Here is a 19,539-nt window from a genome sequence, read left to right as displayed (position 1 = left end):
GCAAGGTTTGTTTTTGTGTGCATTCGTTGGTACTTAATGATTTCATATAGGACATACTGAAGCACCCTGTGGTAGCCGTACCACTGGTGTCTCTCAAATTATACGAGCAATATTGAACTGGTCGTTTAAAGCAGTTACAACACGAGATGAGAAGCTTTTTCCAAGGCGACTTATATGTACTTGTTGGCGCCTTGCATTAGTCTGCTGCAGCCTGTGAGATAGTATGGCATAATTATTTAATGAAGGTCTGACTTAGGGAGCTTGAACTTCATGTGCAGGAATGCCAAATTAATAAAGTCACAATGCTCGCGCTGCATTTTAACCTGGATGTTTGGGAAATATCTATTGAAATATGTAATACTTTACTGGAGCTGGTCTAATACTGATATCCACAATTTTTACGCTTCATTTTTACTAGTCTCACACATTTACTATCTTCAATAACACATTTATGTCTGTACAGTATGTGACACTGTTGGCTGGAACTAGTGCTCGCCAGTCTTTCCTGTGTTTTGTTCAGAACTAAAGGGCTGTAACTGCCCGTTCAGAGCAACTTATGCAGTAGAATTTCATGCAAAGCATGAACAAGTGCCGAAGTCATGTGCACAACAACAGTGCTGTTAGTCAGCACAGCCCCAGATACTTTCACATATTTATGACAAATGAAACAGTGGTATTAAACAATTGCGCCTCTTTATAATAAAGGCTAAGAGGAGGCCAGAAAAATTAGCATAGTTGTGCGGTAAACTCAATACGACGGGTTAGAACAAAGAAATGATGAACAAACAATGTTATGTTTTTTCTGTAAAATGCCACGTGAAAATCCATCCCAAATATTGCAGATAATCTTAAAAAAACTGGGGTATGGCCATTTGCTAGATCCGAGAGCAAATGAAGAAGGGGTACAGAACAGGGAGGGCTTTACCGCATCGCACGTGCGCGCATGACAAGCTTCACCGCTTTGCTGCGGTGTGCTCGGAGAGCGGAAAAGCGTCCTCGGTTCGCTGGGCTTACAAGTCTGGGGTAGACACCTGATATGTTCTTTGCTTTATTTTTTTTTAACTTTTCAGATATTAGAGATGTCCACTTATTGTGGCAAGTGATGGTCAGCTGTAAGGGGCAATAGAAAGAATGCACCCATTTTATTATAGTATAGGGTGTTTTCACTGACGTAATTTCGTCCACCATTTTGTTGTTGTGAGCTGTCTGGCGTGTGCCAAACTCGAGCATTCCAAGGATTTACATGCCCCCTCAAATGCGTAGAGCACCGCTGACATCATCTCAACCGGTTACGATGTAATTCTTCAATGTAGTAAATTTGTTTGAAAAAACAAACTAACAACGAAATGGCGAATTGACGTCATGTGCAAACAACCTATACTATATGCAGCTCAAAGATGAAAACCATGTCAGACATTCAACTGAATTTCACTGTAGCTTAAATTAAGCCTCCACTTCTCAGAATTTACAAAAAATAAAACACAGAGTTCCTTTTGAATGAGCTGGCTCAGTCACTTGAGGCAGCCAGAAATTTTGCTTCGGTTGTATGTGTAAACCTGACGAAAACAATGCACGGTAGCTGAATATATATTTTGCTAGCACAGTTCGTTTCAGATATATGTTGTGGTGGAGTAAATAGAAAGGGTGATGCTATTCTATTGTTATAAAGAATATAAACATTTCCATAGTACTATGAATAGGTCATTTGTTTATTTTTGTAGTTTTATTATGAAGCGGGTCATCTATCAGCTGAGTACAAAACAAAATTATATTTTTTGTCTGCAGAAAACACTCAAGTTTGTGCTGATCAAAACTGTGGTGGCGCAATGTCTTTTATAAACGTATATTTCTTTACTTGTGCTCTTACGTGTTTCTCGTGCTATCCGTTCTGTTGTTCCATAAATATATTATCTGTATACATCTTCTATTCTATGTACAAGATCTGTGTAAATAATAAAATATATGTATGAAAAGTAAATGTGTGCTCCTTGCCTCTTACCCACTTGATGAGCACCTTCTCTGAAGTTGCTCATAGTAATTTATGATATATATATATATATATATATATATAATCAAAGCCCCAGAAGATAAGGAAATCGTGGAGAAATAAAATAAGGCAAGCAAAGGGGGGAGGGGGCGGGGTGCAGGCAAGCGGCGGCGAACCGGCCGCCTACGACGCTACATATAGGGGCCTTAAAGGAGCTGTGCAACGATTTTAACGTTGAAAGAATTGGCATTTTCTACTTTTGGCATCGTTTATCTTGTCACAAAGGACAGAAAACACACCTCCTTCCTTCGAAATGTTGCGATTCTGCCACATAATCGCGAGGCAAAAATTAGAATATTCCCCGACCCGCAGCAACGGCCATGAGAACAACGCGCCATGACGTCAATGCGGGTCTTGTAGAAAGATAGCAAGTTGTGCGATTGCCTGCTCTATAAAAGGTAACTTTATTATAAATATTGTCGTTCCAACATAAATGTAAATACAGCAAAAATCTGGTATATTCGACAAAACTTTTATTATACGGAGTTTTAGTGGCGCCATCTATCCTAGGTCCACAAAACCGTCAGCTCTATCTGCTACCGCGAACGGCCGCCAGAAGCCGGAAAGGGGGGAACAGGGCAGCGCCAGACGGGGATGGCCGGATTCGGGTGAGACTTTCCTTCTTTCATGTACCATATTCGCGCTGCGCCAGCACGTGGTCACGCGGACGCGAGCAGACGAGTTCTCATTCCTCACTGACTGCTCTAGAGAGAGAGCTTCACAGGAACCCCGCACGACCCCCATTGACATCACAGCACACGTGACTCGGAAGATGGTAAAGGAGTTGAGAGGTGCCGCAAACCTCAATTTTTGTCCATTTTTAAAATAAAAACTAGGACATGCAGGCAAAAGCGTTTTTTGTTTTTTACTTCAGAAAGGTCAAGACACCACTCCCAATTTATTTAAGCAAAGCATTGAAATTGTTGCACAGCTCCTGTAACGCTAAACGGAGCCCTTTTATAAAGGGCTCTGACGCTACAGTGCAACTTGTGCCATCTAGGGGCAAATAGGGGCGGCCCGACAGCAGTAGAGGCGGCGATTGTAACGCCAGGTTTTGAGGTGTGAGCATATATGTTAACCGTAGCCCTCTGTTATTCTTCCATCCCCTCTGCCGCCCCCGCTCCGTTCTTTCCTTCCGAATTGCTCCCCGCAACCCGAGTTCTCTAGAGCCAACGAGCCCTCGCCGTTCAAACCACCGTCCATTCTTCTCGCCCTCAGTTCTACCCATCGCCCAAATGTAAACACCAGCCAAGTCGACTCTGCTCGCAAGCCCCGGCGCCCCGGCAGCCGACTTCTTCGCCGCAGCTGTAACCTTGCCCCTCACCTCATAAACTAGCCTCGCCCTCGCCCCTGCCCCGAAGCCATCGCCTCTTCGCCTCAAAATTCTCCAAGCCCGTGTTCTTCTCTTCCAGTTGCTTCCGCCCGTCCCACTGACTCAGACATACCTTCCTTCTCCTGTTCTTTGTTCTTTGTTCTTTCTTCCTGGGGCCTACCACCAGCCCTCACAGAGGCGGCGGAAACAAGAACCGTACGCTTGTGTGCAGAAAGAGCGCCCCGAGGAAACATGGTTGTTAATGGCTGTACCTGTCCTAGTGGCCGGAATGGGTTATTAACATATTTGACGTCGCGTGACGTCACCCTACTTTTCTCTTTTTTTTTCGCTCATCGGTCGCTCTTTTTCTCGCTTCTTCGCTCGCTTGGACGCCCGGAGTGTGTTACTGCAGGCGCGTTTACGCCGGCGATGTGATCTAGTAGCGCGATAACTTTTATCGCAAAAGCGACCATCGCGGTAAAAAAACTTTTTGCGATACGATCTAGTCACAGAGCGGCTGAGTTAATCAACGGCGTTCGGGGCAGAGTTTCCGAGAAGCGACTCTCCAACGAAGGTGTTGGACTCGCACATAGCGCGCGCCAGTGTGATCATCTATATTCTTTTTTTTTTTTTTAGATGCGGAGCATCTCTTGCTCGGGTCTATGTCCCGCGGCGTCGTAGTCCTCACTCACACTACGCATGCGCAACTCTCCTCCTTCCCTCTCTCCAACAGTTGCGCGTTACTCTCTCCGCTCTCTCTCTCTCTACCAGCTGCGTGCACTTCGTGTGCGTTCGATTCTACTCACACCGCGCGCGCATGCGCAACTCTCCTCCTCTAGTCTCCTCTCCTTCAAGTGTGAATATAGACCGTTTTGCTGAAAGAGGGCGAGAGAGAAAAGGGGAAAGGGCTACCGGCGCTTTCCCCTTTTCTGATTGTGTAGAAAGTGTCAAAGTCCCGGATGAGAGGCTTGGCCGGTGTTGGGTGTGTGCTGTGCCCCAACTTCGTTCGCGCTTTCTTTTCTGTTTTGAACTTGCAAACTTAATTAGAGTAACGGGCTTCGATGGCAACAGTTCCCCGGTCATCGGGACACCATTGCTCGGTCATAGTGTGCACGAATAACGACAGAAAGCGTCGAATACTGTCCGAGGACCTATGTGGCTTGCAATGAATCCGGCAAGGCGAGAGCGGCTGCAATGTCTTTAAGCTCCATCGCTTTCCACATGACCCCGGTCTTGGCGGCAGTGGATTGCGTTCGTAAACCGAAAAGACATTTCCTCAACACCATCTTCTCGACTGTGCTCGGAACAGCTTGTGAATGGAGCGCGCACCGAACGCTGTACCGCCGATGAACATGGGGTACGCTCGCAAGGTGCGTGCCAGTTTTCTCGTGATAATTGCTGTTTCAGCTTTTACAGTTTTGTAACTGAATTTATCTTAATATTGATAATTTCGATGGTGACTGACTCGATTTCATCATTTACAACACTTAGTTGAAAGCTTATTTCCGCCGTCGGGTGAGGCCAGAAATTGTTGAAAAGGTAGTTCTATCGGTTTTCCTGAATAGCGATCCCCTGTGCGATACCAGAGAGCCGACAAAAGCGCTCCTTGGAGTGCCGCTGGTGGGTTGTTTGGGTTGTTTCCGTTGATTGGGCGCTTTGAAGCGCTGGATAGTCGCTCCAGGGTACGACTCGCGTGTTGCGATCTGCGTCTTCGAGCCCAGTGTGTACGTTTCTTTGTTCGAGTCATGGCATCCGCCAGTGCGGCAACGGGGGGAACAGCGGCAGCGAACGTGTGAGGGATAGAAATTGGAGGTTAGTACTCAAAATATTGCATCAAATAGTAAAATAATTCGTGGCTGCTTTGACGCTTTCTGCGGTTCGATATAAGCACATCTAGAACGTCTCCGTCGTTCATCCACAATGAAATATGAGAACACGGACACGCAAGATAAAAGCAGCGCAGCAAAACGATATGTAACAGCTCCGGGTGTTTACAAAAGTTAATTGAGGTTCCCGTTTCGTGTATCGCTTGTTCATTACTAAAAACGGCTGCGTTGAAATGGGCCTATTGCAAGCAAAAATTTATGAATGGTTCATCATTTCCAGTCACGCGGAAAGCGGTGGAGCTTCAAAACATTGCAGCCGCACGTGCCTTGCCGAATTCTATGCAAGCTACGAGGTCCTTGGGCGGTATTCGACGCTTTCTGTCGTTATTCGTGCACCCTATGACCGAGCAATGGTGTCCCGATGGGTGTAGCACGATTGCCCCGCGTGCAGAACCCCTGTCGCAAAAGCCCCGTGTCATTAGCCCCGAATCTCAAAAGCCCCGCGGTCAGTGGCCCCGTTTCATATTCCCCACGTGCCAAAAGCCCCGTCCCATATTTCCCTTCGCACTTCGAAAGTCATTGTTCTGTGTCTTCACCCCGCGCACAGTCATATTTGCCTACATAGCGTAAACGTGCCAAAAGCCGCGTCTTCACTATCCTCGCACAACTTTCTGCCCGAATCAGCTCGGAACAATGACGGTGTTTCGTCCGTCATTGTTGCGCGTCTTCACAGAGGGAAAATGAAACGGGGTCACTGTGCACGCGTGCACAGTGACCCCGTTTCATTTTCCCTCGGTTTGGAAACCCTCGTCTTCACTGCCCCCGTTCCCCTCTGTGCTACGACTGCCGTTGTTCCGATCCTTGACCTCGACTCTTCCGAGGCTACAGCAGAGGGTGCATGAAGTGAAAGGAACAGAAAGGAACAATAAGATTAGGATAACAGACCAGGAAAACCCTTGGGGGAATGACGAAGTAGACAATTGCAGGAGTTTGCAGTTCTTTCGAGGCTGATGGTATATAAGGCCACATAGGCCAGCAGTGGACTCACTTGCCAAAATGGAAGTGGTTAAGACGCAGAAGGGAAAGGATGCCCTCTACTTAGACGGGTACAAGTACTGTTTTCAACGTCGTAACAAGAATGGGACTGTTGTCTGGCGCTGTGACAGGTATCGTGCCATGAATTGCGGATTGACAGTGCTGACCGAAGACGGACGCGTGCTTCAGAATCCAGGTAAGCTTTTGCCGACTTCATCGCGTGCTCTTCGATAATAGCTGCGTATTATGACGTTGTAACCAGTGCACATGATGATATTTTATGCCTCTTTTAATTTGAAGGGGAGCACACACATGCGCCGAATGACGTGAGCGTTAACAGCGCACGTCTGAAGCGTACCTTGAAGGAAAGGGCCATCGCTGAACCCCACGCTGCTGCCCCAGAGATGTATTACCAGCATGTGAGGAGCTTGGTTGGAAAGGCAAGTGATGTCGATCTAAGAATCATACAGCGAAAGAGTTTTCATAGTTAAGTGTAATATTTCTGAACCTATCTTTTCTTTCTCTCTCTCTCTCTTTTTTTTTTTTATCAGGTCGAGGAAGACGTCTTGGCTCAGCTTCCGACCTTTGAGAGTGTGCGCAGTACGATCTACCGAGCTAAAAGACAGAACCAACCTGCACTGCCCAAGACTACAGCTGACGTAAACTTAGCTGGAACATACACTGAAACCTTGGACGGAAGAGAGTTTCTTCTTTTTGACGTGTCAACCAGTGCTGGTCGCATCGTCTGTTTTAGCACAAGCGACGCACTCACAGATTTTTCTGAGGCGAGCGAGGTTTTTGTCGATGGAACCTTTTTCTCGTGTCCATCTTTGTTTTATCAGATGTTGACCATAAGCGTCGTGAAAGAGCGGTGTAGCTTCAATGTCGCTTATTTTTTTGCTACCTGGCAAATCCCGCGACGTTTACGTACAGGCCTTCGAACATTTTAGGACAGCTCTAACTGACCTTAACCTTTCCGTTTCGTTCGACCTTGTCCGAACGGACTTCGAACTGGCGCTAATTCAGGCCATCCTCTTCGTTTTTCCTGGCGCCCGTCACCGAGGCTGCCACTTCCACTTTTCCCAGGCAATCTGGCGGAAAGTTCAGGAGCTTGAACTCTCGAAGGCCTATCGCTTGGACACCTCCGTGGCCGGCTTCGTGAGAAAGATGATCAGTCTCGCTTTTGTCCCCCCGAACTTCGTGCGAGTAGCTTGGGGCAACCTGAAACTTACGGCGCCTACGGACGCGCGAATTCCACTTTTTATTTTTTTATTTTGAGGACATTTGGATGATGGGAAACTTCGACATTCAGCAATGGAACCAGCATCAGAACCGTGGCGCCCGTACAAACAATTTGAAGGAGGCCTGGCACAGGTGAACCCCCAGTATTTGTTCTAAAACCAATTCCATTGCTGCCTCTATAATTATAACCAAAGAAATCATTTAATAATTGCAGGAAAATAAACAACATGGTTGGAAAAGCTCATCCAAACCTGTTCGCCTTCGTGGATCTTCTAAAGAAGGATGAGGCCACGAGTCGAGTATCCCTGCTGCAGCTGTCCAATGGCGGACAAGCTCGTAAGCGACTAAAGAAGTGGAACGAGAAGGACGACGCCATCGAGGAGCTGGAGGACGACTTGCGGGACGGCGCCCTAAACTTGAACGAGTTTCTTCAAAAGATCCAACGCTACTGCGGCATCTAAGCGTACCAACTCTGTTGCTATGCAAATGTTGTAAATATGTTCTGTGAATAAATAGGTTTCATGAAATGCTAACAGCCATTTTGAAGCGTTGTTAGATATAGGATTAAGCAAAGTGCATCAAGGGGCCGGCCAGGGATCCAGCTACGTTATAGAACTACGTTACAAAGACTGGTAAAAAGAGTTGAAAAACTTCGAGGGCAAGGAAAAAAAAACACGGGAACAATCTGGGATGTTGAGGACACGGGGCTGTTAACACGGGGGAATTGAGTCATGGGCTTCTGAAACGGGGGCTTTTGCAAACGGGGCAGAAAGAACGGGGCGCTTGCCGCGGGGCTAATGACACGGGGCTTTTGACATCGTGGGCTTTCGTGCACCACCCGTCCCGATGACCGGGGGACCAGATACCAGGGGATTCAAATGGCGCTGCGGCCTCCCAGGGTTTAAAGCCCCTTGATAAAGGTGTTTCACAAGTACCGCCAACCATTGTTGTGGAAATGCGCAGGACACGTGCCACGAGCGGGTGCTCCGCCGCCATTCGCTTCCAGGGGCCGCTCATTTCAGTGCTGCGCCGCCATTTGCTTCCAAGGGCCGCTCGAGACCTGGGCCACGTGCGCTCGCGCATTTGGCGCTACTTGCAAAGACAAACGAAAACATATCGAGGGGCTTTACCAGGGTTTGGTATAGGAAGTTGCACTCCTCTGTGATGATGGAAGCAACAGTAACGATCCGCGATGCTCCGCATCACCCCATGGTTTCCCTCGGGAGGATGCATGTAATATTTTTTGTTGCGATGCGATCTAGTCGCATCGCGCGATTGCTTACATCGCCGGTGTGAATGCGATGCGCCGGCCTGCCCATACCTCTCAGCCGTTTGGTGGTTTTTTGGTGGGATTCCATCAAATACGTACATTATAATAACTCTATGATCAAATAGGACCATCTGAAATAAAAGGAAAAAGAAAACAAATTTTCGAATTGATTCAAGGCTAGGTGGCGCAAGCTACCGCCCCAGATGAAGGGAGCCAATATCCATTCATCCATCCGCGTTCCGTAAGATGGACGACGACGTACACATCGTCTCTCCGCCGCGGCGCGCTTCAAGGAGGCGGTTTTTTATCGAAGATGACCTCCTACTCCTCAGTGCGGTTCAGGACATCATTCCCTTTGCTGACCGGGCGCGCTGGGCAGCGGTTACAAGAAAACTAAATGAAGCAGCCGACAACACGTTTACCGTCCGCGCCGTCCAGGATCGATGCGATCTCTTGATAGCCCAGTTCCGTAGTCAAGACCGCACGAATCTGCGCAAGTAAGTTATAATTCCGTTTTGCTTCGTGTCAAACGCGGGAGGAAAATCGAGCAGCATTTACTCTCCTTTTGATTTCCTCGAAACGTAGGTCGGGGACCGAGGAGCAGTACGCGAAAAAAGAGAAGTTGCTCCAGGACATCTCCGACTTGGCCAGAGCATTCGGACGCCTACCGAAATTGCTGCCAAGGCGGGCCGCCACATGTCCTACGGGCACCACGGGTACAGAGGCGACGCCGGCCGCCAGTCCGGGGTTGAGTGCGGCTGCGCAAGTGCGCGCGGTACACGCGATGAGAGACGCTGCCACCTCTGCTGCACACGAAAAACATGTTGCAGCAGCAGCTGATCACCTGGTGGACGAAAATGGTATGTCTTAATTATGGCGGTAAATAGTCGAATACTGAGTTTTATAGCTGAATCTCGTTCCACTGAAATGTCGGTGCGTAAGCGAGGCTTTAACAACACATTTTGTTTTTGGCGCCCTTCCATCTACTAATACATGCCTTGCGCCTGACGTCACGCCGCGATGTCCCGCCCTCGATCGCCATTGCTCCGTACCTCCAGAGGACCGGAGAACCTCCAAAACGTAGTCGACGGCGTGTTTCGTCCGACCGTGACATTTTTATGCAGCTTGAGAGCGTTGCGTTTTTCTTGCGTGTGTTTGTTGTTTTTTGCACAATTTGTAAACAAATCATTTTAATCTATTCTTACCAGCGCCTTAGGGCTAAATATGCCGTCGCCTTAGGAGCGGGCGTTGCCGCTTTGCGGAGATTACTTCGACAAGGTAGTTGGGCCTACGAGAGCGAGATACGCGAAGAAAGTGGAACTTTGCGACGGCAAGGATCCCTATAAACTTTGCGTCGGCGTGGACACGACATTCGACGCCGCCTTTTTCCCTAACGTAACTTGCACAGCCTCGAGCGCTGCGACTCGAGGCTGTGCGATCTCCTTCGTCCGTGTAACCGAGCTTCAAACTCGGCGCCCAATCAGGGTTCGTGTCATCGAACAACTTAGGAGCTCCTGTAAAACAAAGAAAAGACGCCATTCGCTGACGCGCTCACGTTCACGAAACTCGGCGCAGCAGACAATGCTGCGCCGAGTTTTACATTCAATTTTGCGACAGCAACCGGGTGAACGCGTCCCGAAAACGGAGAACGACAAGAAGCATTTCTTACCTGTAAGAAAGTGCTCGCTGCACACCTGTGTGTTCACGTTCGCGACCAGGTCAGCCCTGTTAATCTTCGCAAACCACATGCTCCTTCGCTTCTTTGACAGATCACCTTCGGTAGTTTGAAAAATTTCGCATCACTGACAGTGTTACGATCACGACGCTTGTTGCTCTTAGTCCTGTTTGCACAATTAATAACCGCACATGCAACCATTCTACGTAGCAAAACCTTCGCTCAGCAAGGCAAACTGACGGCAACTCTAGGCAACTTCCTATGCAGCGATGACGATTTGGTACGGCGTGATGGCGACAGCCCTTCCAGCATGCAATTTTAATGACGTAGGTGCAAGCCATGTATTGAACTCTTACAGAATGACTGCATGCCTTTTGTATATAGTTTCTGTCATATATTGAACCAACAAATGCATATCAACAATAGCAACACAAAGTAGGTGTTGTTTATCCGAAACCTGGCTGTGGGTTCACTGCTGGTGGCTTATGTTCAAAGCAGTAGAAACTTTCCACTGATACTGCTTTCCAGGCAAGCAATAGGTGAGAACAATCGCCACCGCAGTGTACCAACGTCTTGAGATGTTGTGTGTCCTTAATCCATTTGAGAGAGAGAGAGAGAGAAAAACTTTATTTTAACCGAAGAGTGGAAGCTCTTCGATCTTAGCCCAGGTCCGGGCCTATGTAGCGGTGCTGGTCTCCGTCACCCATCATAGAGGTTAATTTGTAACGGACAGGAAGCCATCTTCAGGGCCGCTACACTGGCAGTTATTTCGTTATATCCGCACTCTCCTTGGCCTATCGCACCTCAGCTGTTCCTTGCCGTGATGTGGCGCTGTGCTTGGTGGCCAGTCTTCCTATACATAGTTCTCACGTGACGTCACTTCCTCTACTACCGCCTGCCGGCCGCCATTGGAAGGTACTGAGCAGCAGACGCAGACACTACCGCCGATGGATGTACGCCGCTCGATCGCGACTTTGCTACGGAATTTGTATTGCCCGTACAACGCGATGGCAAAAAGCCATTCGCCATGAGTTCTGCCCTTCCTATTTCGAAGAGCTTGCAGGCTCCACACGGGCTCGGTATGAGTCTAAATTGAAGATGTGCGACAGCGTCAATTTGTGTGTGCTGCGATTTGGCTTGTTTTGTCACGTGTGTATCAGTGGGACATGTGTTAACCCATCCGGTCCACCCATTTACGCCCCTAAGCGGCGGCAGTGTAAGGCGGCTCATTACAAAAGAAAGCAAAAACAAATTTGGTCATTCATTTTCCGTTATCCTTCCAAATGGCAAAGTAAACTAAATTAAGACACACTTTCTGTGTCATACCACGCGGAAAGCGAGCACAGCTAGACGAATTGCGTCACTTGTGTGTCATATCTCTTTTGTGGGGTTTAGACCTGAAACGGCAAACATTTTGAGCCAAAAAGCTTCAACAAAGAGTGTTTAGTCGTGCAGTGAATGCAATGCAAGCCGCCCTGGCCTCCTGCTTAATCCGGCCCATGCTTTAGGGGGCGCCCTCTCGAGCCATCGACACAAAGTGCGGCAGCCGTGACCGCTCGCTTAGCTCACTGCCCCTCCTCTCTTAGAGATCATATATACTAAGTCTAGTGGAAAATGTCCGCCATTTTCCCATGCATTCTGGCTACCGCAAGCGGCAGAGCATGAAGGCAGACCTTTGCGGTCTGCCTCCATACCAACTGCCTTCAATTTCACGAACATAATTATATCATCAGAGCAGTGTCATGAACTTTAACAATCCACCTACTAGTTGAAAGGTGTTTGCATTTCTTTCAAAGCTTTCTTTTTGCATAGCGCACAGGTACATGGCCTCGCGTCAACACAAAACCAAACCAGATAAGCTGCTTTGTGCTATGGTTTTGATTGGCGCAAGTGGGTGCGCCACAGGAATACGAAACCACGCAACCACCAGATTTCCGAGATTTCGACAGAAGGCAAGTTAATGCAGCGTAATGACTTTATTGATTTTTATCAGCGTTAGAATAGCTCAGAATTTAGTTTACAACGTTAAATTATCACCGTTTATTTTGCTGAGAGTTTTCAGTTTTCGCGATTACGATTGCAACTGTCGTCCTTCAGCTGGCAACATTGGTTTCTTTCTCTCGTGTTCTGTCGCGCCCTTTTGCAACCTTTCACTCGGGACCTCAGATGCCGCTGCACAGGATATGCCACCCCTCCCTACCCACCTTTACCACCCTGGCTCCTCTAGAGCGCCGCGCGATTTAGGGTAATAATAAAAAATAAAAATATTAAAAGTAAAAAATATGCATTTAGCAAGCACTTTTGGTTTAGAAAGAATAGTCAAGGTAAAATCAAATCAAGCCGGCTGAAACAAAAGAGAACTTAAATCCAGCATAAAAGTTGTTGGCTGCATTCAACCAAAACAATCCAATCCGTAGATCCAAAGTGCTCTAACTTGCCATTCGACGCCGTTCGACAAAAGTTTGCGACAATGACCACTGTGTCGTCTGCGGTTGTACCAATCATCTTTGCTGCAAACTTTTAGATTTCCGTCGAAACTCTTGTGAAACACGGACGGCTCGCTGTGGGAGGCAAGCGGGGATTGCCGGATCTGCAGCGCGCACTTCATCACAGATGCGACTTTGTAAGCTTCTGGCGAGCTTTGCTCGATTATAACGTGGCGCTGAATTCTAGGGCGGCCACCGGGATCCAGGGACCGCCCGGACTTTGTGCGCACCGTGTTCAACGACGCAAGGGCTCCTGGCGAGTCTGCAGTGCAGTCGCAAGACCCCTTCCTGGAGTGGCACAAAGGTAAATGTGACATTTAAGTTGCCATCCTACATTCAGTTGCCTTTATACTTCACCTCACAAACATCTGCAGTGCAGACAAAGCCATGGGCACGAGCACGTGGCTTTGAAAATAGCCTTTTATGCACGAGTTCTCGTACAATCAAAAGCATGGTACACGAAGTTAGCGCAATGGACGAACGCACGAAGGAGTAGACGGGACAGAGCGCTACTTACAACTGACATTTTATAAGAGGATAAAAGCAGACAAAGATAAAATTGAGACTAAAATCATAGAAAAAGGAGAAGAGAGAATATGCTGGAGAAGGAAAGGAAGAAGACAATATCGGAAAAATTCAAGATAAAGAACAAGAATAAAGGAAAAGAAACAAAGCAGGAAAATACACTAAGAAAAGTTAAGAACGGTACTAAAAAATTCAAAAAGGAAGATATTTCGAGGAAAAAATGCTATGAAAAATAGTACAGGTACTGAAGTTCTTTTGTTGACCAGTTTATCGACGGAGCACTAACACACGCATCCCCTCACCTATTTCCCGTGTTCTTTTGTCCACACTTAGTCGCAGGATCATTGTACGAGCAAACAACGCTATGTTCTCTTCTAAAGAAGAGAACATAGCGTAGTAAGAAACGTGCTTTCACAGAACAAGCGTTCGCACTGCGTGTCAATCGGCGATGTTCATAGCGCGTATGGAAGCGACGGACCTTGCTATAGTCAAATGTTCTTTCGGAAGCATTTTTTGCATAAAAGAATGAAACTAATACTAGTTTTGAGTATAATGTATCTCTTGTGCAGCCGCGCTAGATATGTACAAAAATATTGGCGTTTTGTTTAGCTTTTTCTCAACGTTTTGTACTTGCCCACCGAGACATGGCCCACTCCACTTTTTTTTTGTGAATTTCAGGCGGCAGGAGTGTGGGCGATGGTTCGAGATATTACGGTAGATATCGCTACTGGTTGTGATCGGTTAGGGTAGCAATGCTGCTCTAAGAATAGCAGATTGAATACGAGTGAGGGCAGCGTGAAACACGTTCAACACAAGAGTGTTGTTGATGTCAAACTCTCGACAAATACTTCACCGTGATGCAAACCCTACAAAGTAGCCAAAAACATACTTTTCATGTCAAACATGAACCAAAGATGCCATCGGTACTCCTAATAAGTTAATTGAGATGTGTGGAGAGAAAAAAACTGTGTATGATTGTTCAATAAACAAACAAATATCTGTAGTGGCCGGGTCCCTTGTAGGTATGATACCTTAAATATCTCGCAACACTCCAACAACTGAAGTTTTTTCCACAGGCTAACTTTTAAAGAGATTGTATAAAAGTTTTTGACATGAAAAATCAAAATTGTCTGCTTCAAAAGTGGGAATCTTTGCTCCTAAACTAGTTGTTTCCTGCTATAAGAGCTGCTCCAAATCACCATTTGTCAGTTACACCACTGAATACTCAAAATAATTAAGTACCCTAATTATACTTAATGCTAATCATTTTCTTTCATGGGCGCTTTGACGCAAACCACAACGGCACCAACCTTTTTTGTTTTTGTGCGATGTGCGATTTGGTTTGTGAAAACTTCCTGTTTATACAGTATACGTTCGCATTATCGCGGCGGGTAGCCCCATTGAGTGTGCTTCTTACCGAGTGTTAAAACTGCTATTGGAAAATTGGTATACTAGCACAACAAGTGAGATGCCAATAACAAGATTCCCCCACTAAACTTGGATGTCTCGTAGCCAGCATGAAACAGCAAGGAAGAAGTCATACTTCCACGAATATAATGTGAAAGCAAGTTTTGATGCACTCAAAAAGGAAAAAAAAAATTATTACTATTATAACGGGAGCTTAGGCCGCACTCGGAACATAGCAGAAATGATGAGGCAATGAAAATCGAAGAAATATCAGTTTGTTTCGACTGCACTCATCCTCGCTGCTCAAGTCCTTCCGTTTGCAATCCATTTAGCGACTTCGCAGATATGCAGCTGCATGGTGCTGCTTGTCTGGTAATTCCCTTTTCTTCAGCATAAACTCCTTGGCTGCTCACAAGCAAAGCAAGGTACGAAGCAGAAGCACCAACACACAAACTCCAGACTGTTCTGGAGCAGAAACTAAGAAATGGACAGTCAGAAAAATGATTGCTAGACCTGATACACGATCACACTCATTCTTGTTCTTGACCCTCCGCATAAACAAACACCTCGCGTTGCATGATAGCATAAACATGGTCATTGGTCTTGGCTTGGCTTGTGTTGACTTGGTTTGAATTGGCCAGTGCCCGCATTCCCACGCGGCACACTGCACTTCTGTGGTGCACTTTTCAGTGTGCATTGTACAAACACGAAAGTGATAAAAATTATTTTTGTTTTCTATTCCCCTCTTCACGTGGCCCATTAGCTGATAGATTCCCTCCCACACCCCCACCTCCTTTTCCACCCGATCTCCTGCATTGAGCTGAAGGGATGGCTTTCTCCTCTGGCTTTCTACAGTCTCGCGCGCCTCATGGCTGAACTCGATTCTGAATGCAACGCTTTTGGAGCACGTAATTCTGAAGAAAAAAAACTTGCGTTATATTCGTGTGAATACGGCTCTGTGGAGCTCTCTGCTCCAAAGATTGGTGATCTTGTCTTGCTGTTGGTCGCTTCACCCAACTTCACTAACTTCACCCTGATGTGACTGAACAGCGGAAGGCGAGACTGATTCAGTAAAGGCATGAAAGTGTAGGGCCAGTAGACTTTCCTAATGTGGAGGTAACCGGGTAGAGGTTGCTTTGAGGGCTGATCCAGTTGCTTTGAGGGCTGACCTTCTGCTTCGCCTACATCGACGATATTCTAATCTTTAGCCCAAACAAGGAGCTCCATGAAGAACACTTGCGCCATATTTTTGCTCGACTGGACGAATATGGAATTACAATCAATGTGAACTGGGAGTATCTGAGCTGGATTTTCTTGGACATCACCTGGACCAACTTGGTATTCATCCGCTCAGGTCTCAAGTTCAGGCAATTGAAAACTACCCTGCTCCGACTTCGGTGCGGAAACTTTGTGAGTTCCTAGGCCTCGTCAATTTTATAGGCGATTTATTCCACACTGCGCCGCAATTCTCCAACCACTAAACTCACTTCTCCGTGGCTCTAAGAGGAAGAATGATAAAATTCTGTGGAATGACGCCGCCGAAATTGCGTTCACTCGCATCACAAAAGAACTTTCGAAGGTTACTCTGCTATCTTATCCTAAGTGTGACGCTCCAACTTCACTCATGGTAGACGCTTCCGATACCGCTGTGGGAGCGGTGCTCCAACAATTCGTTGAAGAACATTGGCGACCAGTTGCTTTCTTTTCGAAGACATTATCACAAACTGAAACACGTTATAGTACATTTGGCCGTGAGCTCCTTGGTATCTACCTTGCTATCAAACATTTCCATCACTTTCTGGAAGGTTGAGATTTTTTTATTCTTACCGACCACAAGCCTTTGACATATGCCTTAGCATCTAGCAGCACATCGTATACAGCACGTGAGATCCGGCAAATGGCCTATATTTTAGAATTTACGCATGACATACGTTTCGTAAGAGGCCAACAAAACACAGTGGCCGATGCCCTTTCAAGAATTGCGATAAACACCTGCACACCTGAGAGACACTCCATCGACTTTACAGCTCTTGCTATGGCGCAGAACAAGGATGCGGAACTGAGGCAACTTCAGGAATCCTCGTCTCTAGTGTTTGAAGAGGTGTCTCTGCCATATTGCCCACAACCCCTGATCTGTGATGTCTCTCGTCCCGCTCCTCGACTTTACCTAACACCTGCATTCCGTCGGGTAGCTTTTGATGCCCTTCACACGCTCTCTCATCCAGGCATCAAGGCAACACAACGCCTCATCTCAACGCGCTATGTGTGGCCGAAGAGGAATGCAGATGTCAGACGCTGGGCACGAACATGCTTGAGCTGCCAACGTTCCAAGATTGGTCGTCACACCCTTGGCTGCATTCACACCACCAGACGACCGATTTGACCATGTGCACTTCGATTTAGTTGGTCCCCTTCCATCTTCTGGAGGTTGTCGATATATTTTTACTTGCATCGATCGTTTCACGCGATGGCCCGAAGTTATGCCTATCCCGGATATCACCGCAGAAACTGTCACCCAAGCATTCTTGTCCACTTGGGTTAGTCGTTACGGAGTACCGTCGACTGTCACAACTGATCAGGGCAGACAGTTCCAGTCGACTGTCTTCCACAACTTATCAAAACTCCTAGGCATTCACCACATTCACACGACTGCCTACCACCCGGAAGCCAATGGAATTGTGGAAAGATTTCACCGACAGTTAAAGGTTTCTCTGAAGGCGACCGATTCATCATCGACTTGGTCAGAGAGCCTTCCTCTTATTATGCTTGGACTTCGCACAGCGATCAAGGCTGATCTTGCGTGCAGTGCTGCCGAGCTTGTTTATGGGACTACTCTGCGATTACCAGGGGATTTCTTTTGTTCTTCCACACAGACAACAATGCCTGATCCTCTTGATTACTCATACAGGCTTTGTGCAGCGATGCAGGCGATTAAGCCATGTAGCCCAAGAGAACGTCAACCCCGTGTATTCGTCAGCCCCGAGCTAGAAACCTCCACGCACGTCTTTGTACGTCGGGATGGTGTGCGCAAACCTTTACAACATCCATATGACGGCCCTTTCAAGATTCTTCACCGTGGTCCAAAGCATTTTACTCTTGACATTAAAAACAAAGAGGTGGTCGTTTCCTTGGACCGTCTTAAAACAGCTTACATTGATGAAGCCATCCCAAAACGCCCGAGCTCAAATATCACAAGTTCAACGTCAAGCAGTTCCCTTCCGCCGTTCCCAAGCATGCCCAACGAACTGTTCGTTTTGATCTCGGAAACGCTCCAGGCCTGCCATCATGACACGCTCCTACAATTGATATCGCTCGAGGCCCCTCTGAGGGGCCTCAACGCGAGGGGGAGAACCCTGTAGCGGCAAGGTAATCCGAGCCGACGAGAAGACGACGAGATGGCCAACTAGGAAAATCAGAGGCGCGAGACAGGAGCTCGAGCAAAGCAGAACGACTCCGGATTTTGACGGTGACAGACACCCACCTATCTGTCACGCAATAAAGGATCCTACACTATCAAAGGATCAACGTTTATTTTTATTTATGTGTTGATTTGTGAAGGGCAAGGTGCACACAAACGCGACTGCTAAAAGACGCGCCTGTCAAACATTACGAGGTAATGCTGCCAAGGTAGTGCATGCAACCACCCAATAATAATGTATTCGTATGCTAGAGGCTCGATAGCCTCTAGCATACATTTACTGTAAAACCCTTAATTTTCGCTTATTGAAAAATTCGCAAAATTTAAGGGCGCGCAAAAATTTTGGTTTTTGAATGTTTTAATGCAGGCATCAGGAATTTGCGAAATTTAGTGGCCGCGATTCTATCCTCTGTGACTGATTTGCAAAAAATAGAGGCCGCGAAAATAAAAGGTTTTACACTATAACATATTTATTTATTCTCACAGATGAGGTGGCGTGAGACGTCTACCGATTCAGAGGCTTCAGCTTCAGCCTTGTTCATTGATCCATCACTTGTTTAGGATTGCAAATCACATGGCTATGGTGGCATATGAGGAGGTGTGCCAAGCAGAAAATTCAATGCGTGCCACTTGTTCGTGATGCCGCGCGATGGCACCAGACGCAGGGTCCTAGTGGCTTTTTGCAGGCGAGATGGAGAAGCGCTACGGTTCCGCAGGTCTAAAGAATTGCTCTTATGATGCGAAAATGTGATATTTTACTCAAAAACGTAACTAACAATTCCAGTCAACGAGTAACTTTTGCAATCCTATATTCTGTAAGACTAGATAGAGGAAGTGGAATTTTTGCCAGGTACTAGGCTAACATTGGCAAAGAATGAACAGTGTAAAAAGTCTGCCATTGCTTCCTCATTGTTTTTTTTTATTCACAAACGTGCCATGAAATTTGTATAAAATTTGTCATTTGCACAAACATTACAAAAAAACATTGACTTGTCCTCAGATGTTTGTCACTCGTACCATATATTTTTGGCCATCTGATGTGTCCGTTCAGTAGTTCTTTAGCATGTCATACTGTTGAAAGCATTCAGGGAGGTAGAGAGCAACAAACTGCATCTGAAGGCAAATGAATGTTTCTTTTAATGTATGTGCAAACTGTTGTTTTAAATAAAGTGTTCAGAGCAACAACGAGGGGGTTACAAACACATGCAAACAAAAGTTCCTGAATTTCTTCATTTTGACTAAAGACCTCCTCATTTAGGACGTGCCATCTTTTCCCATGTTGCAGGCCTCTAATTC

The 19,539-nt window shown here is 46.7% G+C and overlaps 2 protein-coding genes across 2 annotated transcripts in view; one reads left to right on the top strand and one right to left on the bottom strand.

Annotated features, from left to right (window-relative positions):
• The window catches only part of LOC120843228 (zinc finger protein 664-like), a 33,584-nt gene extending 27,684 nt beyond the window's left edge, over nt 1–5,900 (bottom strand). The window contains exon 1 of the mRNA XM_040502455.2: nt 5,807–5,900. Coding sequence (XP_040358389.2) covers nt 5,807–5,900 — 94 coding nt within the window. The remainder of the gene's footprint in view (nt 1–5,806) is intronic.
• A 3,064-nt stretch (nt 5,901–8,964) lies between these two features.
• Nucleotides 8,965–17,100, top strand: LOC115327010 (the record flags this gene model as incomplete). Its single annotated transcript, XM_042286087.1, has 4 exons — nt 8,965–9,229; nt 9,318–9,592; nt 13,081–13,197; nt 17,051–17,100. Coding segments are annotated over exons 1-4 (693 nt in total), but the record flags the coding sequence as incomplete, so codon positions are not given.
• Between the last annotated feature and the right edge of the window lie 2,439 nt (nt 17,101–19,539).

This window comes from Ixodes scapularis, unplaced genomic scaffold (assembly GCF_016920785.2).
Source record: "Ixodes scapularis isolate PalLabHiFi unplaced genomic scaffold, ASM1692078v2 PGA_scaffold6__148_contigs__length_123643588, whole genome shotgun sequence".
NCBI classification, from domain to species: Eukaryota; Metazoa; Arthropoda; class Arachnida; order Ixodida; family Ixodidae; genus Ixodes; species Ixodes scapularis.
This window is presented reverse-complemented; position numbering and strand designations above follow the sequence as displayed.